The 26,876-nt window shown below is 49.4% G+C and overlaps 1 protein-coding gene across 2 annotated transcripts; it reads right to left on the reverse strand.

The window, feature by feature from the left end:
- Positions 1 to 9,044: 9,044 nt before the first annotated feature.
- On the reverse strand, positions 9,045 to 26,423 carry PDCD6 (programmed cell death 6). Of its 2 annotated transcripts, none has more exons than XM_037137369.2 (6): positions 26,214 to 26,423; positions 25,197 to 25,258; positions 17,471 to 17,515; positions 15,684 to 15,836; positions 11,836 to 11,945; positions 9,045 to 9,620 (listed from the first exon to the last, which is right to left on the reverse strand). In XM_037137369.2, exons 1-6 carry the CDS (start codon positions 26,324 to 26,326, stop codon positions 9,522 to 9,524), a joined length of 582 nt encoding a protein of 193 aa, XP_036993264.1. In that variant the 5' UTR covers positions 26,327 to 26,423; the 3' UTR covers positions 9,045 to 9,521. The 2 variants fall into 2 exon arrangements, with proteins under 2 accessions (XP_036993264.1, XP_036993263.1); XM_037137368.2 differs by having other exon boundaries at positions 15,678 to 15,836.
- Positions 26,424 to 26,876: the final 453 nt, after the last annotated feature.

A 26,876-nucleotide genomic window follows, 5' to 3' on the forward strand; every position in this document is an offset into this window, starting at 1 on the left:
GCCACTCAGGAAGAATCCACAATCTGATTTTCAGCAACTCGAAACAAGACTTTAAGGGGAAAACTTTCTTGGTGCGAGGAACTGCAACCCAGCGAATTCCTGGAACATGGGCCCTTCCGCCTCTCCCAAGTGTGAGAACTAGGCCTGGGACTCCCTGCCAGGAAGCAGGGGCTGAGCTGTACCAGGGGCCAGGCTGTGCCACACGGGCTCTGGAAGCCCCCAGCCCAGACTTTTCCACCCCCAGCTACCCTGGTGAAAGCTCAGGACGTGGGTTCAAAGCCTCCCACCAGCATCTGCCCAAAATATTTCTAAAAGAAACTGGGCTAAGACTGAGGGCAATTAGACCAACTCCCCCAGTGAGGGTGGGTCACAAGCATGAGCTTCAAGTCACTGCTTGGGGGGAAGGAGGGATGGCGGAGGATGAGGACTGAGGCCATGGGGTGGGGGATTGGAGGATCGTGAGCCGTGGAAGTGGACCATGAGCAGTGGAAGTGGACCAGCTTTCCTCAAAAGTTCCGTTTTTATTTTTGTGTGAGAAGCTGCCTGTTGGACCCCAGGGCCTTGAGATGTGGGGATGGGGTGGGAGGAGGGTAATCTAACGGAGGATGGGGTAGGAGGACCTGTAGGAGGAAGGCTCCCCGTGAGCGTCTCCATCGTGCAGCGGGGCCTCGGAGCCTGCCCAGGGCACTTACCGGGGCCGCTCGGCTGGGAGGCTCAGGCGCGCCCGTGGGGAAAGCCCGCCAGGGCCAGGAGCTGTGGCAGAGCGGCTGCGGGCTCTCGCATCTCAGGGACCAGCCGGCGGCTGCGGCGGACGGCCCCACCCCGGCACGCGAGCCCGCTCCGCCCCGCCCCGGAGCCGACAGACCGGGAGGCAGCAGGGGGCGCGCGCGTGCATCCCATCAGGTCCTCTGATCCTCCCTGTCTGAGCGCGCCTCTGCCAGGTCTCTGGCCCTGCATTCCTCTGTCCCCGCGGCCTCCACAGGGACTGTCCGCTCTGGAGTGGGTGATGTCCTGTGTCTCTCGAGGCCCCGTGCTCTCCTCACATCCTCCGTTCCTCGCCCCTCCCTCCACCTGTGCCCGAGTAGCTAGAGCACACACCTGCGAAAGATGCAAAGGTGAAACCCCTGGGTCCCTCTAGCCGCGGGCCCTGGCGGTCCCGAACCAAATACGTAACAGAAGGTAACGTGTCCGGCCCCGCCAGCTGCTAGGGGTTGTTGCGAGAGTCAAGAGGTTTTACAAACGGTAATACATATATACCCCTGACCCTGAACTTCCCTGCAACCGCAGCTTCGTTCGTGCGATGTCCCAATCCTGGGTATTTCAGGTCCCACCAGGTGGGTGCGCACGGCATAGATGCCCTGCTCTGCTAACCCGCACTGTGGGCATTGGCAACTCGCGCGACAGAGCGTACGCTCCCACCCCTCGCCTATTCTTCCTGGGCCTCCAGCGGTGGGTACCTGCCAACCCCTCGGGCATGCTGCCTCCTCCTCCTCTCTTCCACTCTGCAGTCCTCGGGCCTCCTCCCCTCTTCTGTCCCGGTGAAGACCTGACTTTCACAACCTCCCCACCCCCACGTGGACCCGTGTCCTGTCCTGGAGCTCCCAGAACACTCCCAGAGCCTGGCCTCACATCCTGAGGTCTCTGCCCAACGTCTGAGGGACCCCAGAGACCTCAGCCCACTCTGGCGCCACCGTCCCCACCGGGCCGCCATAGGGTCACCCAGTCCCTCGGTGGTTCACGGAGGCGGCACCTGAGCACCCGCCGCTGTCCTCATCCAAGCCCAATAGACCGACCTCGGATCACTGCGGCCGGTCCTGTAGGGGCTTCCGTGACCCTCCTGCCCACAGCCAAAGGTATCACTCCAGCCCTCTTCCCGGGCTCTGAGAAAAATGCTGCTCCCCTCCAGAAGCCTCCAACCCCTTCTCCCCTGGCCTCACTGATGCCCTCTGAATGCGCGATGTGCCTTGGGACCTTTGCTCTTGCTGTCCCCTCAGGAAAACGCTCTTCTCCAGCTACTCGCAGGGCCAGCCTCTTGCTCCTGTGTCCTCAAAGGGAACGCCAAATGGAAGCCCACCACCGCCCTTCTCCTCTCCCTGATGTTTTAGTGTGCGCACCCCGGACCCCACGGCGAGTGTTGTGTCTAACAGGCAGGCTCACCGGGACGTTCCGCATGCCTCTCCGAGAGCCTGGCGCCTGCTGCTAAGCAGGGGCTGAAAATGTTGGCTGAGTAAATGGTTTTATGTTATTTTTTGACATGGAACAATGTGCAGCTATAGTGCTGTGTGTTTTAAGTAGTTAAAAATCAGCAGTTGTGTCTTGATCCAATTTTTGTAAAGTGCATTATACACAGACAAGTTGGATAATTCTGAGGTTACAGGTGAACTTTAGTTTCTTCTTCATACTTTTAAAATTTCTATAATTCCTAAATGTTTTTGCAAGAACCATGTGCTGCTTTTGTATGTTTTGGGCAGTATTTTCTTTTGTTAAAGAAAATGAGTGAGCACACATGTGACGTTGGGGGACACCTCTTAGAGTGGCAGTGGTGACCTGGGTCAGCCATGGGAAGTGCAGGCCTACGGTGGGACCCTTGGACCTAGGAATGTGGGCAGAAACCCCCGTGTGACCACCCACCCTGAGGAACCGGAGCTTTGTAGTAAGAGCCGACACTTCCCCTGCATGGGAAGGCTGCACCCCCGCATCTCAGGGAACCTCCTATTTTTTGTCCAGACACCAGTCACACCCACCTGCCCCCTCCTTCCCGTCAGGGAACTGGCTGCAGCCAGACAGGTGCAGCTGGGCAGCCCAAGGTTTCGAAGTAAACCAGGTCCACCTCCCCCTCCTTCCCTCACACTGTCCTGGATGGACACAGGCCACTCACCTCGGCCACCCGCTGTGTTGGTTCTCAAAGCACAGCCTCAGGCAGTCAATGGGACTGAGCAGAAACAGATGACCCTCCCCAGAAAGGCCGCCTCCCTTGCAGTCCCGGCGCTCCCAGGGGAGCACCCTTTCCGGGAGCCTCTGGGCACCCCACCAGAACAAAGTGGCTCCCGCCCTGCTGCATCCGAGGTGGCGTTCCTAAGGGGCTCAGCAGGCACGTCTTCCCTCTGCCAGCGTCCTGTTCACACAGGTGCTGACAGTTCGCAGTGCGTATCCAATAGTGTCCTACAACCTCCTCATTGTGACTGCCCTGCCCCTACTCCCGCCACAAGGGTCCACACGCAGCTAGACACACCCTCAGTAGCAGCCTTCTCCTCAGAACCTCCTAGTAGATGCCCCCCTCTCTCTCTCCACACTCAGGACCCCCCACTACAAACCAGCTCTGTGGGCCTGAGTCCTCCCTCCAGCTGCCACCACCGGGGGAGGTTTCTCCTTCCTGGGTCAGCTGTCCTCCCAGAGTAATGGGGATGAGTGCTGGAGAAAGAGGAACCCTGAGTTGCCGTGCTCTCTCCTAAATGTCTGCATCTCAGGTGGGGCCCTCCCAAGTGAGAGCTTGGGGATGTGACAGTTAGCCACATGAGCTGTGACCACTCAAAGCATGGACCTGCAGCACCTGGGGCTCCAGGTACCTCCCCAGACTCTCCACCCTCAAGAGGGCCCAAGACAGAGGTGCAGGAAGGGGCAGGACCGCTCAGCAGATGACCATCCCGGGAGGCCAGGAGCTCTACTGGCCCAGGGACATTTGAGTCAATGAAATACAATTCAGGGGTTGTTCCTGAACACCAAAAACACTGGTTGTGGCTGACTGGCAGACAAGTATAGAAAGTGATGGGGTGGAATACCCTCAGGGAGTAGGCCGGTCTGACCCTGCCACTCACCTCCACCTCCTAGTGCTCCCACCCTGGTGCCAACAGCCCAGCCTCTGGTGGCCCTGAAGCCCCATGGAGCCCAATCTCTGCCAGCTGATGCATCTCAAAGCATGTCTCTGGCTCCCACCAGGTGACCATCCTTTGAAGATCCCCCTGCTAGCAGGGAACCAGGACAGATTCCCCACCTGAAGCAGATGATCAGGGTCTCCCCCAACACAGGGTGCCTAGCAGGGAAGCCACTCCTGGGGTGCAGGATAGTACCCTACTTCCAAGGAAGTGGGGGATGGGGAACCCACACTTGGAAGAGGGTTCTGCAGCTGCTGTTCCCTATGTGACTGGAATGCTCTCCCAGGCATACTGTGGCCTGTACTACTAATTCTCATTCTGTACTACTTCCCATAGAATTGGTTCATTTTTTAATGGATGCAGTGTCTTCAGTCATCTGAGATGCTGGGTGAAGACTGTAGGACTCTATAAACGATTCTGGTCCCTAAGGTGCCTTTTACACATGTCAGGTGAACTCTGCCAGGCTTCGTATGGGAAGCCCTGCATAGGCCGCCCGGCACAGGCCGTCTGAGTGGTGGGCTTGCTGCATGGTATCGCAGGGCCTGTTCTCAGGATGGTGGTTTCTCAGATCTCTCACCTGGGGTGGGGGGCTTGTCCTGCAGGAAGACCCCAGGACTCCCTCAGCCCCTCCTTGCCCCACCCTTGGCTGCCACCACCCTTCTGAGCCTTCCCAGGTTCTGCAGGGACTGGCACCTTCTCCCTTCTCCCCTGAATTGTCCTTCTGGGGATTTGGGGACAGGTGTCTCCTGACATCATCAGAGACTGAAGCTTTGTTTCCTGCTCTGGTTCTTTGCATTGTTGGGGCAACGTCAAGAGGAACTCTGCCATCTTAAAGTATTCCTGCACTGTGGGAAGCTGGTGTGACCTATTGAAAACACCCCTGCTGGCCTGCCTGTCATCTTCTGGGAAGAGCTGGCCGGTCGGAAGTGCCCTCTGCATTCCCCACCTCCCAGTGCGAACAGAGCAAGGTCAAAACCCCAGCCCAACCACTGTTGATCATGTAACCTCAGCCAAATTATGGGTCCTTCCTGGGTCTCTACTTTCCTATCTACAAAAAAAAGTAAGTACTGACAATGGATCAGAATAGAGAGCCCAGAAATAAATTCTCACATGTGTGGTCAGTGACATCTGATAAGAGTACCAGAGCATGCAATGGGAAAAGAACAGTTTTTCCAAGAAATGGTGCTGAGACAATAGGGTCTCCATAAGCACAGAGTTAAATTGGACCCTTACCTCACACCAAATGCAAATATGAACTCAAAATGCATCAAAGATCTAAACATAAAAGATAAAACTCTTAGAAGAAAATATAGTGGGAAAGCTTCATGACATTGATTCGGCATCACTATCCTACAGAATGACACCCGAAACACAGGCAAAGAAGGAAAAAAAATACATAGAAATTTAAAACTTTTGTGCACAAAGGACATTAACGACAGAATAAAAACACATCCTATTGTAGGAGAACATAATTGCAAATCACACGTTTGATAAGGGATTAACATCCAGAATCTATACGGAGCTCATATAACTCAAAAGTAAAAAGACAACCAATTAAAAAATGGACAAAGGACTTGACCAGGTATCTCTCCAAAGAGGACACACAAATGGCCAACAGGCACATGGAAAGATGCTCAACATCACTGATCATTAGGAGAATGCAAATCAAACCACAATGAGATAATGCTTCACACCCATTAGAATGGCTGTTTTTTTAAAAAGTGATGCGGAGAAGGTGGAAGCCTGTGCACTGCTGGTAGAAATGTAAGATGGTACAGTCGCTGTAGGAAACAGTATGGAGGTTCCTCAAAAAATTACACAGAATTACCGTATAGTCTACCACTTTTGGGTATAGAACCAAAAGAAGTGAAAGGTATATTTCCACACCCATGTTCATAGCAGCTATTCGCAGTGGCCAAAAGGTGGAAACAAACCAAGTGTCTATTGACAAATGGATGAGCAAAATATGGTACATGTATACAATGGAATATTGTTCAGTCCTTAAAAACAAGGAAATTCTGATACATCCCAGAACAAGGACTAACCTTGAAGATATTGAGTGAGATTAGCCAATCACTAAAGGACAAATACTGTGGTATCACTTCTATGAGGTCCCTAGAGTCACCAAATACTGAGATAGAAAGCAGATGGTAGGTGCCAGGGCTGGGGGCAGGAATGGGGAGTTAGTGTTTGTGGGGTATTTCATTTTGGGAAGATGGAGAAGTTCTGCAGATGATGGAGGTAACAGCTGCACAGTGATGTTAATATGCTTAATCTCAACGCACGCTTAAAAGTTAAAATGGTAAATTTTATGTTCTATATATTTCACCACACACACACACAACAGGTAAGAATACCTTCCCAAAGGTGTGTGTGTCCCATTCTTAGAGGCAGACATGGGTTGGCTTTCTAGAGCCTCTAATTTATGGGGTCAGACATTGGTACACATTCACACTCATGAGCGCACACACGCACTTATATTTAGGCACACGGATTCATATACGCATGCACTCACAGTCCCGCACACACACACACGTATTGACACATGTGCATGCATGAGTAAGTCCACAATGCACTTAAGTGCTGGAGAAGCAGCAGGCCCATCTCTGTTGGGCAGGGTGAAGGTCTAGATACCAGGTGGGCACACACTGCCCAGCTCCTCAGGTCCCCATTCCCCGGGCAGCCCAGCAGCTTAACTGCATGGGCACCTAGGTCAGAGGAAACAAGAGGGCCCGGTGTGACTCCACTGGGACTGACTCAGCCACACAACAGAAAGATCTGCCCTCTGCTCCACCTGCCCATCTCAGGTGAAGGGTTAACAGCCCCCATCTCTGGCAGTCTGACCCCTGGTGATGACACCCCCCCTGTCCCGACCCCCACCTGCTCTCCTTGGCCAGACTCATCTAGACTGGGATAGGGGACTCTTCCGGCTGGCAACAGTGACTTCAGAAGTGACTGCAGAAGAGGCCAAGGTCAGATGTCCTGATTGTTCTGGGATTATGGTCCTTTTCACGAACAACTGGACAAGAACTCCAGGGGTCTTGAGCAGGTTTTTCATTTCTCCACAAGTCAGATTAGGAGCTGGGCCAATACACTGTTCAAATGGCAAGAGAGGGAGTCATGACAGCATGTGACTGAGAGCAGTGACCGGGGATGCAGACTGGGGGATCGGGGACAGGCAGGGGATTGGGACTGAGGATGGGAGACAGGGGTGGGGGGTGGAGGATGGGGGACTGGGGAGGAGTAATGGGGAACAAAGGGAGGGGAAATGGGACAGGGACAGGGTACAGTGGTGGCTTTGCAGCTTGCCTGGCTTAACCTCCTGGTGACCTTGCCAGGCCAGGCCAGCTACCCAGCATGTTCGTCCCAAACACCCGACTCCAAGTGGACCCGATGCACCATGAGCTGAGCAACATGATAAATGAAAGGCTTCCAGCCAGTGTTTCCACAACTTTCTAGTGGCCTTGTTGCCTCCCCACCACTTTGAGCCCCACTGTCCCTGTTTCCAGGTAGCATCTGTGAATTCCATGATGGCAGGTCACAATGAGGCGGCTGGAGTCCCTGAGGTGTGATGCACTGCCCCCGTGTGGCCACTACTTATGGGCTGCATTTGGAGCCCTTTCCGACCTGCCAGGGCAGCCTGGGGGCTCAGGAGGGCTTGCTTACCGCCCTTCAGGTAGCCCTGCCCTCCAGCAAGGTCCTCTGGACCCCCAAAGCTCACCTGTCTCTCTGGCATTCCAGTGAGCAGAGTGGGCTCCCCCCACCACAGCCCTCAAACTGCCCCCACATCCAGCACCCCAACTCCTCACAGTGTTTCCACTGGCCAAAACCCTTGACTCTCACTGAGAGGATGTGTACCGCACACCTGAGTATCTGTACCAGACACTGAGCAACTCAATACCTTACCTGAATATTATACCACACACCTGTACCTTATCTGAATGTGCGCCACATACCTGAGCACATCAGTACCATACTATCTGTCCCACACACCCGAGCACACCTGCGCCTTACCTGAATCTATACCACACATCTGAGCAAATCTGTATCTTACCTATCTGCTCAACTAAGCACATCTGTACTTACCTGAATCTGCACACCTGCACACATCTGTATATGCACCACACACTTGTGAGTTGATGAGAAGCCCATACTATTATCAACAGGAACAGCTCTACCTGCTAATGAGGATGAGACCTTAACCCATCTACAATCAGACCTTTTCTTTCCAAGTGTCTGTCTCACCTTCCCTGAATCAGGAAAGCAGAGCTGATCATTCACACATCACATCCCCTCACTGGCCGATACAGTGAGAGAGAGGTTTTTTTCAGCACCCACTGACACTTGGTGATCCCTGGAGATTAAATACCATATATCTGTGGGAAAGTTCCTCACCAGGGCCTTGAACCACCATTGCTGAGACCAGCTTCCCAGGGTTCCAGGCTGATTCCAGGGCCCAAGGAGCTTCAGGTACAACGTAGGTAGGATACAGCATGCAGCAGGTGGACTGGAAAAGCCAGCATTTTCAGAACAGGGCACAGAACACAATGAGGCTGGATGAATGGCGATGCCTGCTGCCCTTGCTCTAAGCTTGGGGTCTTCACAGGCCCGAGATCAAGGGAGAAATGGGAGTGGTGTGTCCACAGGCATCACTAGTATCCACGGTGTGTGGAACCGGAAGGGGGAAAGGAGGCAGCAGAGGTTACCAGGTGCAGGCAGTGTGGGTGTGGGACTCAGTAGACGGAAGATGCCGAGTCCAGTGTGCCCATGAGGACCCAGGGAGAAGTCACCTGAGCACCTGGATGTGTGGAACTCATGAAGTCGATTCTTGGGCCTGAAGGCTGCTTATAGTTGCAAATTTAGGGTTTGGGGTCAGGAGACTGACGAGGGGCAGAAACAGCTCAAGGTGATTCCTTGTGTGACTGACCACTTACCCACTTCATTTTTGTGTTTGAAAACTCTAGCAGACCATCACAGGGTTCAGAGTGAATGACAACACCCACCTCTAAACTACTCTAGGATCTGTATGTCCAAAGTAGTCCTCGGAAATTCAAACGAACTCCTAGAAGAGGACGGTAGGATCGAAGCATTTCTGTAAGGGAGTTGTGTGGACACCTCCGGGTGTCCAAACCCCTCAAAGCTTCCCTCGTGAGCATGTCAGAGACGGAGCAGCACAAGGGGCACATTGCTTTATTGCTTATGTTGCATATTCAAATAAATACAATAAACCCCTTTATTAAAAAGTAAGGCACATGAAAAGCCTTCTGTGCAAGTTTTGTATAATTTTAAAATTCCTATTGGCTAATAAAAGTTTTCCCACTGTAGAATCAGAGCTATTATATAGAAAAGCACATGATGAATGTTTTACATGCAGAATACCTGAACCATTATTATACGTTACCTCATGGCACAAACAGTCCCAAATCAAATGCCTGTGTGTGAATGACAACATGACTATTGTTACAACTGCAAAAACATTAATCGGCTTATCCACATATGTACAGTTAGGTCCCCAAAATACGAATTATATAAAATCTAAAGGAAGAACAGCAGCTACTGCATCCATGCTCCATTTTGTTAAATGTAAGAGATTTGGCATTTTCAGTCTTTTTTCCTGCAAGTCACGTTGCTATTTGTAAAAGGCCAGTGTTATACGATGCTGAAGACCATGGAGAGATACTGTTCATATGACACCTGAATCCAGCCGTCCTGATCTGTATCATAGCGTCTGAATATGTCTGTCAACCTCTGGGGGAAAAAAACCACAGGCATTTAGATTTTGTTATTAAAGAGAAGGAACAAAATGAACTTGGCAGAAAGACATTCGGAAGCCCAGTTTGGAAGCATTCATGTCTCCACACCAAGACAAAGACCAGTGCAGCCAAGCACAGGTGGGGGATTCCTGCCCACTTCCCAAGCCAGGCCTGTCCCCCAGCAGGTGATGCTCAGCACACAGCGTGGAACAGCGAGTCCCCCCACAGCAGTTCAGGGTCTATCCTGCCCACCATGTTCTGTCTGCCGACCCCTCACCCCAAGTCTGACTATTCAAAAGCAGAAAGGAGCTGGTACCCAAGAGCAGAAGTCAAAGCCTGGGTTCATCATGACCTTGGTGGCCAGCCAGCTGCCCAGAGCAGGGCCCGGAGAAAGGCTGGAGCCTGGCCACGTGGGCTGTGCCTGCCCTAGTCTCCCCGAGGCCTGACACAGGTGACCATCCCCTCAGCGTCAGCGAGGAGCCTTCCAGCATGTGAGCAAAATGACAGACACCACCAGTAGCATTTAAGTCTGGTTTGAAGAACAACGGGTAATCTTTTTTTATGTTTTAATTGTATTTTTCCAAGATTTCTGCAAGGTTTTTAAAAAGATTTAATTTTTAAAGGGGAAGGGAGGGAGAAAGAGAGGGAGAAAAACATCTATGTGAGAGAGAAACATAGACCAGTTGCCTGTCGTACACACGTTGACCAGGCATTGAACTTGTAGCCCAGGCATGTGCCCTGCCTGGGAATGGCCTGGTGACCTTTCACTCTGCAGGACGATGCCCAGCCAAGTAAGCCACACTGGTCAAAGCTCTATAGGTTTTCATGTTATTTTGTCAGAAACAATATTCAAAAAGCCTTTTTCTTTTTGGAAAAGAGCAGAGGAAGGAAAACAAACATTTTGAGGGCTTTTTACTTATGGCCTGCAGCCCTTCTTTTCAATCCCTCACCTCTGTCCAGCATTTAGGGTCATTCTCATAGTGTGGGCGGGATAGGAAATGGCAATCAGGCCCCAAGCACAGCTTCTGGAGGCCTGCCTGGAGGGAGTGGCTGGCCTGCTCTCAGCCTAGGGGGAGCTTCTCAGGGGATTTACCACATTACCTCAACTGCTGAGCATATATGCAGTAACCTTTGCTTAGGCAGAAAAATAAGGATCATATGTTTACTTATGTAATCATCTCAAATGAAAATCCTAAGCAAATCAGATACATATCCTAATGAGATTTTTACACTGCACCTTTTTCTAGTGTGTTCAAACACTGCACACATGTAACTCAACCTCAGCAGACCCTGAGAGACAGACAAGGTCAAGATCTCGCATCTCACATATCTGAAGCTTCAGAGTTAACAGGCCTGGACTTGGAGAGACAATGACCCACCAGATTCATTGGGAAGGAAATCAGAAACTTCACTTTTAATGGCCTATCATTTTAACAAGAAAAAAAGAAATCTGAGAATGTTTAAAAAAGTTCCCAATTACATTTAGAAACCTCATGCTGTTCACATCTTCAGTGAGCTTTAAAGCTGACAAAATGAGATGGGTTCTGCTAAAATATTGATGGAAAAAACATTCTCTTTCCGTAAGTGGAATTTGCTTCAGAATAATAGGGGAGGAAGTTATACTGTTATTCTAATGCATTGACCATGAGTGAAAACAGCTGAATGTGAGTGATGGGCGGGCACATGAGTTCATTCTACTGTTGTCTCTGTTACTGTTAATTCTTTTTTTCCATAGGACAGGTATCTCAGAAACATGTGGGAAAATGGAACGTGCAGGGTTCAGCGTGACCCATGAGCTCCACCAGATACTGGAAGGAATGGCACCAACTCCCACACAAGGGCCCATGAGCTCTGGACCCAGGCTGGGGATTTGGAGCTCACCTTACACAGGAAGGTGGGAGTAGGAAGACCACATGAAAAGCTGCCCATTTCCTCAGAATAAAAACACAACGAAAATAGCAGAGTATACATGTAAATAACCCACTGGATATGGGGAAAGAAAACCACTTCTTCTGAATGGACTGCTCTATATTTCCAGGGAGAGAAAGGGCACTACTGTTTACACCTCTGAGTAACAGCAAAAAGAGTTACTTCTCCAAAGGAAAGACTACCTTTTAGAAGCTTTAGGAACTAATCTTACATATGCCTGACTCCACTTTACCGCAGAGTCCAGACTGGCATTTCCTTCTTCCTCTGGGGAGCCCAGTTACCTGCAAGACGATGCAGCCCTGGATGAAGTCATCAAAGGCGATCTGTCCCCGTCCTTGTCTGTCAAATTTTCGAATAAGGATGTCGTGAAACTGGTCAGAGAGCCGGTAGCCTTGAAAAGGAATCAGAGTCAATACAGTGCCAGGAGAGCAGGTGTTTCCTTGAGCACCACACTCGCCCTCCTCCCCAACAGACCATGCCTCTTACCACAGCTGGCAAGAAACGCTCTGGTCTGCGTGGGAAACACATGGTGCACATTCATTCAATGTACTCTAAGCTACGTGAGCCATTCAGCAGTGACCACTGCTGACTGTCCAGAGTGTCTTCCTGGAGGGTGCGGAGGAACCGGAGGCTGGACCACACACACCGTGAGCTGAAGGATCCTGTGAACTCACTAGTTCACAGTGTACCCGCAGTTCCCTGGGTGGCCCCACCACAGACCACCCTGCAAGGTACGCAGGCCAAGTTTCTTGAATGCAACAGGGTACTCATTTAAAAAACTCCTTTACTGATAGATTTTATTACATTCATTAACCTAGATGTGAAAGTTCTGAATAGTTCAGCTGCCCTGAGTTACTCATTACTAGAGAATGTTTTGAAAGATAAAATAGTACTGATATCTTCTAGTTAAACAAAATGTAAACCTAAGAAGGAAACAGATTAATTGATAGGTATCTCCCCCACAAAAATGAACTGACTAGGAAATCAAACATTTCAAAGAGTAAGAGAGCTTCACAAAGTTCAAAACCACTGATTCCATTTTCAGTTTACTAGATGTGTCTCGAAAAGATCTCCAGCAGGAAGATGGGTCTGAAGATGTGTGAACACAGTTCTTCACGTGTGGGACAACTCAGCGGGCCAACAAAATGAGGACAACTGCTTCCTTCCCCTTCCTCCCCTCTGAGTCCCACTACCTGTGTGACCAAGGTATCCTTACTTATTCAGGAGACAAGATCCAGGTGCCAAAATATTTTTACTGGTTTTCAGTCTTGCTGTAGTCTTTGCAAGGAAATGCACACCATACTGTCTGAGTGAATGTCACAGTTAATTACCTGTGTAAACACTTAACACTTTACTGAAAAAGATTTAAACATGCAAACGTGATGGTACCTTCTTGAGTGGCCAGCGTGCTTTGCACATCTCTATGACTTAAATCCAGGTCCCCCTCCCTGCAATCTCAGTAGAAGACAGGATGCCTGACTTAGAAAGAGACAGCAGGTCCTGGATGGCTGTCACTCCTCCTAGCCCCTGATTCTCATCTCCTCACACCAGCACCTGTGCCTGTGGTCAGGTAAGACGGAGACCCTGGCTGGTGAGGGCTGAGCTTGGGACACCAGGATGAGGCCATGCCCACTCGGTTGCAATAGTCTCCTGCCCAGAATGGGAAAGGACAGACAAGAGAGTGACGACACAGTATCTCCGCAATCTACAGACAACTGGAAGCAGCTTGTATTGCCCCGGCACTAACTTCCGGTGACCCTGGATCTCAATACCATTGCCGGAAAAACAAAAGCGAAGAAATCAGACCAGAAAAATGAATGGTGGACAAACCATAGAAAGAAGAATATTTATCTGAGAAGCCAAAATCTGGTAGCAGCCAGTTCTCTAACGGGTCCTTTCAGTAAAAATCCATGTAGCAATAATTAAAAGGAGGTGCTCTCTGTTGTGGCCCCCACAGTCTGGAGACCTGGTTGGGACTGACTATCCTTTAAGACAGGTATGCAGGCTGCAGGGTCATACACCAACCTGTAGATAAGCACCTCTCTGCTTCTGAATAAAGAGGAGACAAAGAAATGCAGCAAAAAGATAGAAGAAATGGCTGGAAATGAGTTATGAGTAAACAGAGGTTTGTTACATTTCAAAGTTTTCATAATAAACATTACCCTGGCTCAGCAGCCGATGGGGGCCCAGGTGGAGGAAAGGGTGTGGAGCTGCGCGGGGGTGTCTGTACTGCCTGAGTCAGCTCCACCTGAGGAGCTGTGGCCACCAGGCTGCCAGGAGTGAGGGCTGTGCCCCATGCACCTTGTCATGTCTAGGTCTCTGTACGTGGCATACAGCACACATTAATAAGTTTAAAAACAAATGGACTATCATATCCAGCACGTGTGCCAATTACTCATGCAGTGCTGCCAGGGCTGGCCTGAGACACCAGCACGGAGATGACCAAGGTCAGAAGGCCCCTTAGGCCTCAACCCCCCAGACCCCCTCATGCATCTGCTGAGCTAAATTTAGCCCCTGCTTACCAGAGGCAAGACACCTGTTCTTAAGGGTCAAAACTGAATAGAACGTCGTTTTTGCGGCACATTTCCTAATACTATGAAAATATTCTAAAATAATCAATATGGGAAAAGGATGACAATGTTCTTGCACAAAAAACAAGGCTTCAGAAAAGCCCTGGAAAATTAAGAACCAATCACAGGAAAAAACTTTTTAGAATGAAGAAACACTGCAAAAGATTATTTACTTCCTTCATAAAAAGGTTGGAAATCAGGAAGCCTCTCAGCACTGATGTGTGCAGGGCCTGCCAGTTCCTGACCACGCAGCGTACCCGCCTGACCTGCATGGCTCCGTGTCACTGCGCGTCCTGGGTCTGACCGGTACTGGGAGGCCCGAGAGTTCCAGGTCATAACGCTCCACATAAGCGTTTCCACCATGAGCTCCAAGGACACAGAGTTCACAACTCTGTGTGAACTCTGAAAAAAAAGGGCTCTGGGCCTCACAAGGTTAGACAATGCTGTGTTCTGTGACCTGTGACACCTGAGGTCACTTGACTGGAAACCATTCACAGGATCTGGGCTGCTCCCTCCCAGACTTCCCTCGGACCCCCACCAGGTCCCCGACCTAAGGGAAGAACAAGGTCAGCTGCATTCCGAGTTCCAACTCAGAGAACCCGAGGTCCATGTCCTGCCCAAACTGACCACACAGGCTTCCTGTGCAATCCCACAGCCTCTACCTGATACTATGTCTGAGTTCACAAGAAAAAAAAATGACAGAAAGCAAAGAGAGCTGTAAAGCACGTGATCAGAGAAACATGGAGAGGGCAGGACCGTATTAACAACCTTAAGAACTGAAATGTAGTTTATACGTGAAATACCTAGAAATCTGTACGTTACAATCTAACTTTTCTTATTTCTAAGAGGCATTTCTAAGCAGCCTTTAAAGAAAAACATAGAAGGGGTTTTGTCATAGGGGCCCAGTGAACAGAGGGCTGAGTAAAAGTGCCCCAAATTGGAATCTCAGTGTAACTTCAACCTTGAACAAATCTGTCAACATTTCGGATTTCCCTCTATTAAAAAAAAATCACAACTTCCTCTCAGACCCATGCCCTGGTATCGGAAGGCCCACTGGCCCCTCTGGAAAGGTACCACGTGCGCACTCCTGACCGCACTGCACGCACACACGCTGACATGCACTTGAGAATGGGAGCTCTCACAGACTCTGACACCACGCCCGAGGCCCGCAACGTGCCCTGCAGCTTATGTGCGTCGTGTCATCTTCCTGGGCATTTTGATGTATCAGGAAATGTAAGGTGCCCTACACTGTTTTTTTTCACTTCTTCACTTTAAACTGTTTCAAAGCCACATTCTCAATGTGCTTGTGATGTCATTCCAATTCACAAAAGATAAAACGATTGCATAGCCCTTATCTCATTTTGGATGAAAAAAATGCATTAACAAAACTGCGTTAGTCTCCAGTAACATCAAAATATAAATCTGTATGATGTAAACAAAAATTTCACACAGACTGGGTTAAAAATCAGTTAAGTTGAACAAAGTAAAAAGCACTTTAATGGTACCTAGGTTCCAAAATGAAACATGCTACACAATCAAGGTAAATGAATTACCAAAACCTGAGAGTGCTTGCTTGAGCTCATTCTTGTCGATCATCCCTGAATTGTCCCTGTCGTAGGTGCGGAAGACATTCTGCCAATCCGTGATGTACTTCCAGACGCCTGTGAACTCACTGAAGTTCACGCCAGCCTTGTTCTCGCGGTCAAACATTGCTGAGAGGGAGAGGAGTGTGAGTGGAGGCAGTGAACAGAATCTCAACATTATTCACCAAGAAGCACAGCCCCAGAAGCTACCTCCCCACACACCCAGCAGACCTGGATACCATTGGTCCCACCAGTGAATGGTGCTCAGCCAGTGAATCTTTAAGTGTTGCTGCTAGTCATGCCCACTGGCTGAGTAAGGGGCAAGAACCCCTCTGCTGGGGAGGGGCAGAGATACCGTCACCCAGCCACGGTCCCCATGAACAGGGAAGTGCAAACAAAACACACTATCAGAGTCACAATAAAAAGAATACTTCACAATGAAGTAGGTTCTACACAGGTGCAACCACTGGCGGGTGCCCTTGCATTGCCAGGAAGACTCCAGAACTAAGAGCCCCTTATTCCCAGCTCCTAGTTCTGGGCCTAGAGCCCGGGGTCCCTGCCATTCCCCAGGACTGACATACTCCAGAGGAGGCCACTTCAATGAGAAAGAGACTCCATCAGGGGTGTCCAACCTTTTGGTGTCTCTGGGCCACCCTGAAGAAAGGTTGTCTTGGGTCACTCATTAAACACACTGCAACACGTAATCAACAGAAAACCCCATGATGTTTTAAGTAAATTTACGATTTTGTGTTGAGCCACAATCATAGCCATCCTGGGCCTCATGCAACCCACGGGCCACAGGCCACAGCCTGGACACCCCTGCAGTCTACTGGCTTTACTTTTTGTTTTCAAAAGATTTTATTTATTTTTTAGAGAGCAGGGAAGGGAGGGACAAACATGGATGTGCAAGAGAAACACCGATGGACTACCTCTCACATGCCCCCAACCAGGGACCTGGCCCACATCCAGACATGTGCCCTCACTGGGAATCGAACTGGCAACCTTTTGGTTCACAGGCCGGCACTCAACCCACTGAGCCACACCAGCCAAGGAGGGACTCTATTGGCTTTAATGTCTCCTTAGTAAGACCTGCCTTTCATTTTTAAAAAAATTAGCCAAATTCCAGCTCCAAATACAAAAGAACCTAAAACTACATTTACATAAAATTGCAAAATGGCTAAAATACATGCATATAAAAACTCGGTCTGAATCAGTGCCATAAGGAAATAATAAATCATCTGGTGTCTCTTCAGCTAAGTCACTCTCTTCACGAGTGCTCCTGGTTTGGTCAGGAGCACATTACATTCAGTGACGTTCCAGGTAATAAAAACCAGGGAATTCCTCAAGCCTGAGGTCACGGCGGATGAGGGCTGTGTGTGCAGCGGGCAGCCAGTGTGTGCAGGAAACCTGCAGGGTGGGCAACTGAAAGGGCAGATCGGATGTACACTGACAGGAGAGAGTCAGCCCTGGCCGGTGACTCGGCTGGTTGGAGCGTCGCCCCGTGTATCAAAAGGTTGCTGGTTCAATCCCCGGTCTGGGCACATACCTAGATTTTGGGTTCAATCCCCAGTCGGTGTGTGTACAGAAGGCAACCATTAGGCGTTATTCTGATTCTCTCACTCCCTTCCTCTCTCTCTAAAATCAATAAACATACCCTCGGGCAAGGATTAAAGAAAAGAGTCAGTGCGGGCACAGAAGGGCGGGATGAAGGCCACGCCTAACGAGAGTTCAGGAGAGCACAGGATGCCAGCTCGCTCACTTACATATGATTGACCTGACGGTCACAGGATTAAATGGAGTCCAGGTGCCTGAAAACAAAGAGGAAGAAAAGTAAGAGAGAGTGATTTGTACTTTTACTGATTTTTACACTCAGTAAAAACAAAGTAAACGAAAAAGCTTTTAATATGGAGGAAAAGTAGTATTTCTGCTTATGCCTCGTTTATATAAAAACAGCCCATTTTCCCTTCTATATATACAACTGTTTCAGTTCTGGGTGGTACACAGAGACCTACCCCTGACCTTTGGGCTGTGGTGGGCTGGACAGTCTGCTGGGGTGGAGCCACAACTCACACTCAGGGACACTGGGCTCTGGAGCACCTCCTAAGTCCACGCCCACCCAATTCAGGGCTTGTCCAGGTTTCTAACCCTCACAGGTACCCCTGCAAACACACACACACATCCTCTACCCAACTCCTACCCGCCTTCAGGCCTCAGGTGACATGCTTCCAGGGAGCTTTCCCTGAGTGCCCCTCACTCTAGGGAGCGAAGTTAAATCCATCTGTTCTGCTCCTGCCTTCTGACTGCCCCTTCTGACTGCCCCTTCAGAACACCTGCAACGGTCATTCCTCCAGGAAGGCTGGTCCTCCCAAGAAAGCAGGGGCTCACATGGCCCCACCCAGGCCTGGCACACATCAGCTCTGGACAGCACCTTTGTGTAGGCTTCATAGACCTTGAGGGGGGTTGGGTAGGTAGGAGTACATATACATAGTCATTAGGAAAAGTCAGCATTGTTGGAAAACCACTACAAAAGCAAAACTATGTTACAGGAAAATTACACCCACAGGGGAGTATCACTGCTTCACCCGTGCCTGCTGGCCCTTCCCTCCCTCTTAGTGGCTCCATGCACAGAACTGGGTTTCACAGAAGATAAGGACCACCACTGACCAGAAGCCAGGAACCACAGTCCCCCACTGGAGTCTCTTCCTTCGTGTTTCTGCCACCTGATTTGGAGTAAGTGACCAAGGAGAAGAGTTGCGAGCATGGGCCGAATTGAGCTGACTGTGCAGAGCTGGAGTGGTTGTTAGTCCACTCTGACTGCGCATATCAACCCTGGGCTGTCAGCAAATGACTTGGTGGAACAAGTGTTAAACGAAAGCAGTCCAAGTGAACTAAGTAAGGCTGCACACATAGGTCCTCTTGTGGTGAGGACCAAGGACCCCGACAGGCAGTGTGGAGTGCACAGACGGCGCACCCCAGAGAGGCAGGCCTGGGGGACCCAGCTGTGCTGGGGGAGTCTGAGAACTGAAGGGTCTGGGCAGAGTCAATGATGGAGGGACCTGGAATGTGGAGGAAGGCCCTGGACATCCACTTGTCCTTCTTGTTACCCAAATAGGACCTGACTCTCCAAAGAAACCAGGGGGGGGCAATAACAGCCAACAGGTAGTTGACTCTCAGCCCTGTGGCCTGGTTCCCAGGCTTAACATCAAAGTTTAACAACCCACAATGAAGCTGAAATGCTGCAATGTGCAGACATTTTACATTTGGTTATATTAAGCATTAAAGGCACGGACCCTGACTGGTATGGCTCAGTGGACTGAGTGCCAGCCTACAAACAAAAGGGTCGCCAGTTCAATTTGCAGCCAGGGCACATGCCCGGGTTGCAAGCCAGGTCCACAGGGGGTGGGGGAAGGTTGTGAGAGGCAATCAAACACTGATGTTTCTCTCCCTCTCTCTCCTTCCTTCCCCTCTCCCTAAAAATAAATAAATAAAATATTTAAAAAATAAATGCACCCAACTATCGGCCTGAAAACCTAAATAGTTTATAAAACAGTTTTCTATAAGAAAACACACTGTAATACCAGTAAGGCATGTTCAACAGTGCTTGCTGGAGGCAGAGGCCACATCCTACAACTGGGTTTTTCCACAAGCCCGTCACCCCCAGCGAGCCTCTCCCAGGTTTCCTGGGTGAGCTGTGACTTCAAACATTCCTATTGGCTCTTTCCAGTAACCAGAAACACCAGAACCACCCAGCTTGCAAAAGATTTCCTGTCAGACTTTTACATAGAAATATATGTTCACTGTATTGTCTCACTTCATCTCAAAGAGCCCTCCTACCCTCCAAAAAAATCCCAAAACAAAAAACCCAGAAACACTACTATTTCCTCTGTAAATTGAGCACACAGTTTTTCACCCATAATTTGGAAACAGTGCTAAAACCTGGAGCAATGCCGCACAAATGCATGCTTATGGCACAAGCTGCAGTCTGCAGGGTGGTCAGTCACCACAGGGGACTTCAACATTTTTCCACTTAAACTCCAAGCATGCAATTGATTTTTAGGAATTTATATCTGCTCCCTCCTCAGCCTGCTCTGTGATATGGGTTGGCCAAAAAAAAATCCTTGTTTTTTTTCTGTAAAATGAAACATCCATTTTTTCATTTTCACCAGTAACTTTATTGATTTGGATGTTGTATATTGGCTATCTCCCACACAGTATAACATTGGCTGTTCTCAATGTCTCGATTTGACTGCTATCAACTTCAACTGGTCTGACCATGGAGCACTGTCCAGCAAGAAATCTCCAGCACAAAACTTCACAAACCGCTTTAGACACATTTGATCAGTCACAGCACTTTCTCCAAACACTGCACAAATCTTTTGTTTGTTTCAGTTGCGATTTTACATTTCCTGAAATAATAAAGCATAATATGCTGAAAATATTGCTATTTTATTCCATCTTCAATATTAAAATGGCTACACAAAAATTCACCAATTTTGCTAAGTTTTCAGAATGCATACTGTTGTGACAGCTGTCACAGTACAATCTAGCAAAATTGTTTCAGATGACGTTAAAGACAACTAAGCGCTGTAAGAGCCATCTAATGGGAAAAAAAACAAGTGAAGTTTTTGGCCAAATATATCATCTTTTTACTCTCCCAAAGAGTTTTCTTTCTTGAAATGTCCTATTAACCACAAATTTAACTTTTGGTTGATGAAAACTTTACTGATGTGATGGGTTAAGTCTTCACAACATCTTGCATACATACAACTGAAATACCGAAGTACTCAGAATCTTTTTTGGGGGGAGACTTTCCCCATCGTCACTGGCGATCCCCGTGTGCTTTCCTGCAGCAGACCCGGAATCCAGCCTTCCTGGGCTTTTCTGCCGGGGGAACCTGTGAGGAGGGGGTGGAAGTGCCGCAGGCACCGGACGCCATTCAGCACATGGATGTGTGAGGACTTTGGTGCCTCTTTAGATTCAGCAAAATCCTGTTTCACCAGTCATCTTCAGTTACAGCCTCAATCAGCCACGACTGGAAATACGGCCTTTCTGAAAAGCTGACTGAATACTGACCGAGAGCGCAACAATGCCTATACCCTTTGATCTGATAAATGCCCCTTCTAGAAACATGTTCTATGAAACTCTGGGTCCAATCACTGCAGTAGTTAACATTAATGGAAATTAAAACAGTGTAAGTGTCTAACGGTGAACACTGTGAACTCCATTTGGGTACATCCGACATTGTGAAGCACTCATCACCAGAGGAGCTCCCCTGAGCCAGGGAGCCCAGGGCTTGTCTTGGGGATCAGTCACTGAAGCTCCCGATGCCCAGTGGGAAGACAGGTGCTTGCCAGCACCAAACTCTGAATTTTCCAGGCAAATGGGTAAAATGAGCTTAAGGCCCTCAGTGGGTGAAACACTATTAGTCAGAACATTCCAGAGGCAGCTAGTCATCCAACAGGCCCTTCCTGGAAATATGCAGGCTCTGAGTAACCCAGCCTGCTGAGTTAGCCCTCACCTGCACACAGGCAGACGGGGGTTGCAGGTGAACCTCACTCCCTCTGGTACATCTGGGCAACAAACACCATCACCCATGACACTGGGTAGGGGCAGGACAGGGATGCAACTGCAGGGGCTGTCTGCTTGGATGGTCTCATTTCTCTCATTCTTTCAAATATGGGTTCCCCAAGAAAGCTGAAATTCTATTTTGATAAAAATGCCTTTAAAAGAATATATGAATAAGCAGAGCTAAAAATGTCTCCTCAAAATACACCAATATCTTATGTTAAGGCAAACCTTACAGCACGAAAAAGAGGCTTGAGCAAAATTAACTTCCCTTAAGGGTCTTCCAAAAAATAGCATGAAAGTAAAAAAAAAAGTACCTAAAAGTCAAGACAGTTCGTGACAAGTTATTTTAAAATGAAGGCACAAGAACAGTCCCCTCTGTCTTCAGACCCACTGGCCGCACATGTCCTGAGAGCAGTCATTTCTGGAGGCTTTTCTACAAAGGACTCAGTGTGTGGGACCTACAAAAGCCCTTTTCCAAGATGGTCTCAGCTCGACTTTAAACAGAGAGCACTCCAAACCACAGGTCTAAATGAAGTGAAAGACCATGCTGTTCTGTAACTCCAACTGCTCACCAGCAACAAACTACTAAAAATAATTTCCTGAAGTAAACCAATAGCCTAGTTCTAATGTGAAAACAGAAGCCTACTCCTGAGAGAAAAATCAGAACTGAAAGCAGCATCAATCATATCAGCTACAGGAATTCAAGGAGCAAGGAGAACCAACACTGTCTATCCAGTAAGCAGCTTGGCCCTTGTTCAGGAGACAGCTACAAAAATGGTTACAGAAGGTGAAGAGAAAGGAACACATCAAAGAAAAAGAAACGCTGTTTGGGGGGAGGGGGGGGCGAGGCCGCGCACCAACGTGAGAGCAAAGGGGTTTGAAAGCAAAGATGTAGGTGGAGTCCATCTTACCAGGAAGAGAGGCAGGCATTCTAGACAGAAGCAACAGAGATTCGAGGCTGGGGTGGACACGGCAGGGCACCAGAAGCATGTGGCCACCAACATGAAAAGAGAGGTGGGAAAGCTCCAGGGCCTGACTGAGGAGCAAACCTGAGGCGGAACGTGAGCAGGGACACAGAGGTGCACCAGCAGCACTCTGGATTCGAATCCTGACTTTATCGTGTGAAAGCTACAAAGGGCAAGTAAAGTGGCGGTAATACTGTCACCTACTCTGGGACATTGTGAAAGGACTAGAAACCTGTACTTGTTAATCACCTGCCTTTCTGTAGAAAAATGTTTATGAAGCCCTGTCCCGGTATTTAAGTTGGTTAGAGTGTTGTACTGATACACCATGGTTGTGGGTCCAAGTCAGGGCACGCATAAGAAGCAACCAATGAATGCATAAATAAGTGGAACAACAAATCGATGTTTGTCTCTGTCTCCCCACCCCTTTTCCTCCATCTATTTAAGAAAATTAACAAATTTTTTTCAAAAAGAAGTTTATAAAGACAGTCAGTCATGAAAGTAAATTTTAATTATGTGGGAGAAAAGTAGGAAAAAAGTGAGGAGTCTGAGGCCACGTCCATGAAGCTACCTCCTAAACTCTAAATTCTTGTTACCAGTGAACCACAAATTTAACTAAATTTTTAGCAGGTACTTTGAAGAGAAAAACCTAATTGCTTAAAAAACTGTGTTTGTAAAATACAAACAAGACAGACCAATCATCACGGCTGCTTAGTACACAAGAGGCACCACGTTCCCAGGGACAAGTGACATGGTCATTTCTGTGGGGCTGACTAGAGGGCACAGTGACCGCAAGGCCATCTCTGTCAGGTTAAATGACTGCTTCATGGGGCTAGTTTAATGGTCCCAATAAAAGCTGGGGAAATCCCACAGGGCAATTCAAGAAAAGCGACTCTAGAGGGGCCACTGTGAGATGGGTCCCAATACATACTGGGTTAATCCAGGTATTGATTTCTAAGCACCTTAGAAGGGGGGAATGATCACCCTTTAGACAATTCTGTTAAAGATTCTTAGTCAAGCAGGCTCCTAGCTGAGATTCAGTAGCAGCGGAGTTTAAGACTATGTTGTGGCAGAGCAAAGAGCCGTGTGTGCTCCAACAACAAGCGTAACCAGGGGGCCGTACTGACACCTCTAGTGAAGACACAGGAGCCTAACCCTTAGGTCAGAACAGAGGGTCCCCCACTCACATCTGCGGGGCTCAAACCACAATGCTGACTATGGGGCAAGGTTTGCGAAGTGCCTGGCACACTGCCCACGTGTAGTGAATGGTCACTAGCCGGTGACCATCACCACTACTGTCATGAGGAAAAGAAAAGCCATCAGACTCGAGGCGGCCCTCTGGCCAGTAACAGTGGCAGTGACACCACTATTCCTCATCCCTCCCCAGGGCTCTATGTGCATCTCCTCGATCTACCATCCCAGTAACTGTGGGACGCAGACCCAGAAAGGTCAAGCCCCTGCTCCGGGTCACATTCCTGGAACTGGTAGAGCCTGGGTTTGATACAGGAAGGCTGATCCCCTGAGCCCACCCTAGGTGGACAGATTCAGAGAATGCGACCATCACTCCCAACTGCACAGGTTTCACACAAGCCCTAAACCTGGGTGGCACTCTCCAAACTAAACAGCAAACGGACAAAAAGATGTCCAAGGGGACTGCAAATCAGTCCTCCCTCGCCGGAAAAGAGCTCAAAAGAAAGACGGACCCCATGGGGGCACTCTCACTATCCTGGCCAACAGCTTTACATCTGCCACACTTAACATATGATGTGAAGAAATCATCTATTATGGTCAACATTTACCAAGTTTTAAGCCAGGATTTGCCACACTGTAGCCTGCTGGATTCCAGGTGCTCTGCACATCTTTCATCTTTCTGGCAACCCTGTCTTCTACTTGCCCTAATGTAACTCAAGCACTGGGGATACAAATTAAAAATAAGAAGGGGTTAATAATGATCAGAGAAGAATCAAGACAGCACAATTGTCAAGATGGAAGTAATGGAATTTCTATATTTTCTGAAAATAATGTATATAAATACACATTAAGTATACCGACATCTGTGGCCTACACATGTTAAATAGTGGAAATAAAGTAATACAAACCTTCAGCTTCATGCAAATCATGAGACAATAAAATATACACTAACACTGAGTTCCTGGTATGTGCTGCTTCTTTCATACCATCCCCAACACTGGGAGGCAGGGTGTGTACCCTTGGTCTTTGCCACTCCCTACTCCAGTCTTTCTATAGCATCAAACTACTTGCCACTAATAAAAACTAATAAAAATGAGCCTTTCAACATCTTTATAACATCTTAAAATCAATCCCTTTTCTAGCATTTCTAGTGGTAAGGCAAGCTACAAATGTAAGAATCAGAAAGGACAGTGCATCTGAGGGATTAAAAAAAGGACAACACGAGTCAGGACATTTAATAAAGTAAAAGATCTCTAAAAGGACTTCCACGGATTAACAGTGTGGATTGACACTGGCAAAAACTCAACTCCAGGGACAGCTGGTAACATACCACCCACAAGAACCCTCTTCCTTGTCTGAATGCTTCTAATTCTGCCACTGACAAGACCACCTCCCCCCAATCTGGTGGTCAGTGGGACCTTGGTGGTTCTCTCCAGGAGGGTCGAAAACATCAGTTACCTAAGAAATTCAAAATCTTCAAGATACTGGAAGGATTATCTGCTGTACAAATCTAAACTTCTATCCCTCCCTAAAACCTACACCTCCAACCTGTACTTCTCAAACAGCAGTTCTCCAGGCTGATCCACACAGTTGCTCTACAAGGCACCCCAGCAGCACCGACCACACACACACACACACACACACACACACACACACACTGGCACTTGGCAAAATAAGTCAGACAGGCCTCCAGCACGTGCCAATAATAATTAGATCGGGGGGGGGGGGACTTGCAGATTAGAAGTCCTGATGGCCAAGTCCCACTCACCGTTGGACAGTGCTTGCTGAAGCTCATTGTCGGATATCACGCCGCTCCTGTCTTTATCAACCCTACAAAATCAAGACCATTTCATCTGGTGATTAGAAGTGCACCAAAAGCAAACTATGCAAACACAAACATTTAACCCCACTGTCCATCCAACATTAATTCTGGCACGTTTCTTCCCAGGGAGCTTTCACTTTGTTCTGCTGGGGACAAGAGAAACGCTGGGGCTCCTCCCTCATCCTAAGCACTCCACCTGATAAAGTCCAAGTTGGTTCCCAGGCCTTTTCCTTTGATTCTCCCTTGGCCTGAGTTCCACCTGCACCAGGTTCTCTCATGTTCACAAACAGGAACAGATTTTCTCAATCTAGTCATTCCCTGGCCATGCATCACCCAAGTTTCCGTCATTTATTCACTGGAAGGACGGCCACAGACAGAAGGACCTCAGGTAAAGATCACCTGTTCCGGCAGCCATCACGTCCCAGCTTCTTCCCTTGCTGCTAGCATTTTAATAGCACTGAGGCAGAGTCTTGTTTCTGTTTATCTAAAACTAGCATCGCCAGGAGAATCTTTCGGAGCAGCAAGAGCCCGCCCCTCAACTGAGGGTTTCTGGAAGTTAGGGGGAGGGGTGGAGAAAGGGCGTCTTCAGCAGTTTCCACTCCTACCGAGAGGTCCGGCGCCTAGGAAGACCCGGAGATAAAAGGGGGCAGGGCCAGGGACTGGAGGGGAGGAGGGAGAGTGAGCAGAGCTGAGGCCTTGGGAACGGCTGGGTTGTGGGGGGAAGTTGGGGCAGGAGGCCAGAAGGACGGGGAAAGGCTAGAGGAGGGGAGAGGGCCGGAGCAGGTCAGAGTGAAGGCTAGAGAGATCGGGGCGGAGGTGGGATGGGAGGGAGCAAGGCCGGGGAGAGGCAACGGGGGAAAACTGGGCAGGAGGCTGTGGAGAGGCTGCGGGGAGGCCGGGGATTGAGGGGTGGAGGAGCGAAGGCCGGCTGACTCCCGCAAGCGCCCGCACGCCGGACCTCACCTCTGAAAGACGTTCCACAGGAAGCTCTGGTCCGGCAGCGCCGCGCCCACGGCTGGGCCGGGGGCTGGGCCAGGGCCGGCCCCGGGGCCCGGACGGTAGGGGTAGGCGGCCATGGGCCCAGGGGTAAGGCTAGGCTGGGGAGTTGGAGGAGACACTAAACGCCTTGCGGTAACTGCACTTCCGCCTCTGCCGAGGGCGTGGTCTGGAGCTCAGTCCACTTCCAGAGGAAACCGGAAGTGCGTGTCTCCGAGAAGATCACGAGGCCTGACGTTGCCAATCCCTTTGCAGCTCTGCTTCCTTGCTGTTGACCGCTTCCGGGTTCGGGTACCAGCTGCTGCGACTCCGCCAATCGCGCGTGAGGGTTGAGAGTAGCGGAAGGGGTTCCACCCCCGCACGTTTAATTCATACACCGAAAGAGTCGTGAGAGCCTACGTGACCGAGTGGAGAACGCGCTTGGCATACCCTTGGCGTGTCTCTGGGTTTTCCAGACCCCGTCCCAGCCCCTTCCTCCAGTCCTTTCTCCAGCGCGCCTTTCCCGGGCCTCACCAGAGACTCTCAGTGCTTGCGGACCCGGGACCCCTCACGCCCCCGGGCAGGCTGTACCCGTCTCCCAATGATAGACACCGCCTTCATTTGGACGGTTAGGCGACTCAGTGTTTTTAG

Source organism: Artibeus jamaicensis, unplaced genomic scaffold (assembly GCF_021234435.1).
Source record: "Artibeus jamaicensis isolate MK-2021 breed Jamaican fruit bat unplaced genomic scaffold, CSHL_Jam_final scaffold_369, whole genome shotgun sequence".
Taxonomy (NCBI): domain Eukaryota; kingdom Metazoa; phylum Chordata; class Mammalia; order Chiroptera; family Phyllostomidae; genus Artibeus; species Artibeus jamaicensis.

Excerpts from the sequence above, each read along its gene's own strand:
- PDCD6 (XM_037137368.2), bottom strand. The coding sequence starts at position 26,326 with ATGGCCGCCTACCCCTACCGTCCGGGCCCCGGGGCCGGCCCTGGCCCA. Across the intron at positions 17,516-25,196 it reads TCAGCAAGCACTGTCCAACG|GCACCTGGACTCCATTTAAT; the intron begins GTGAGTGGGACT and ends CTTTGTTTTCAG. Across the intron at positions 11,946-15,677 it reads GCAAGCACTCTCAGGTTTTG|GCTACCGGCTCTCTGACCAG; the intron begins GTAATTCATTTA and ends TTCCTTTTCAAG.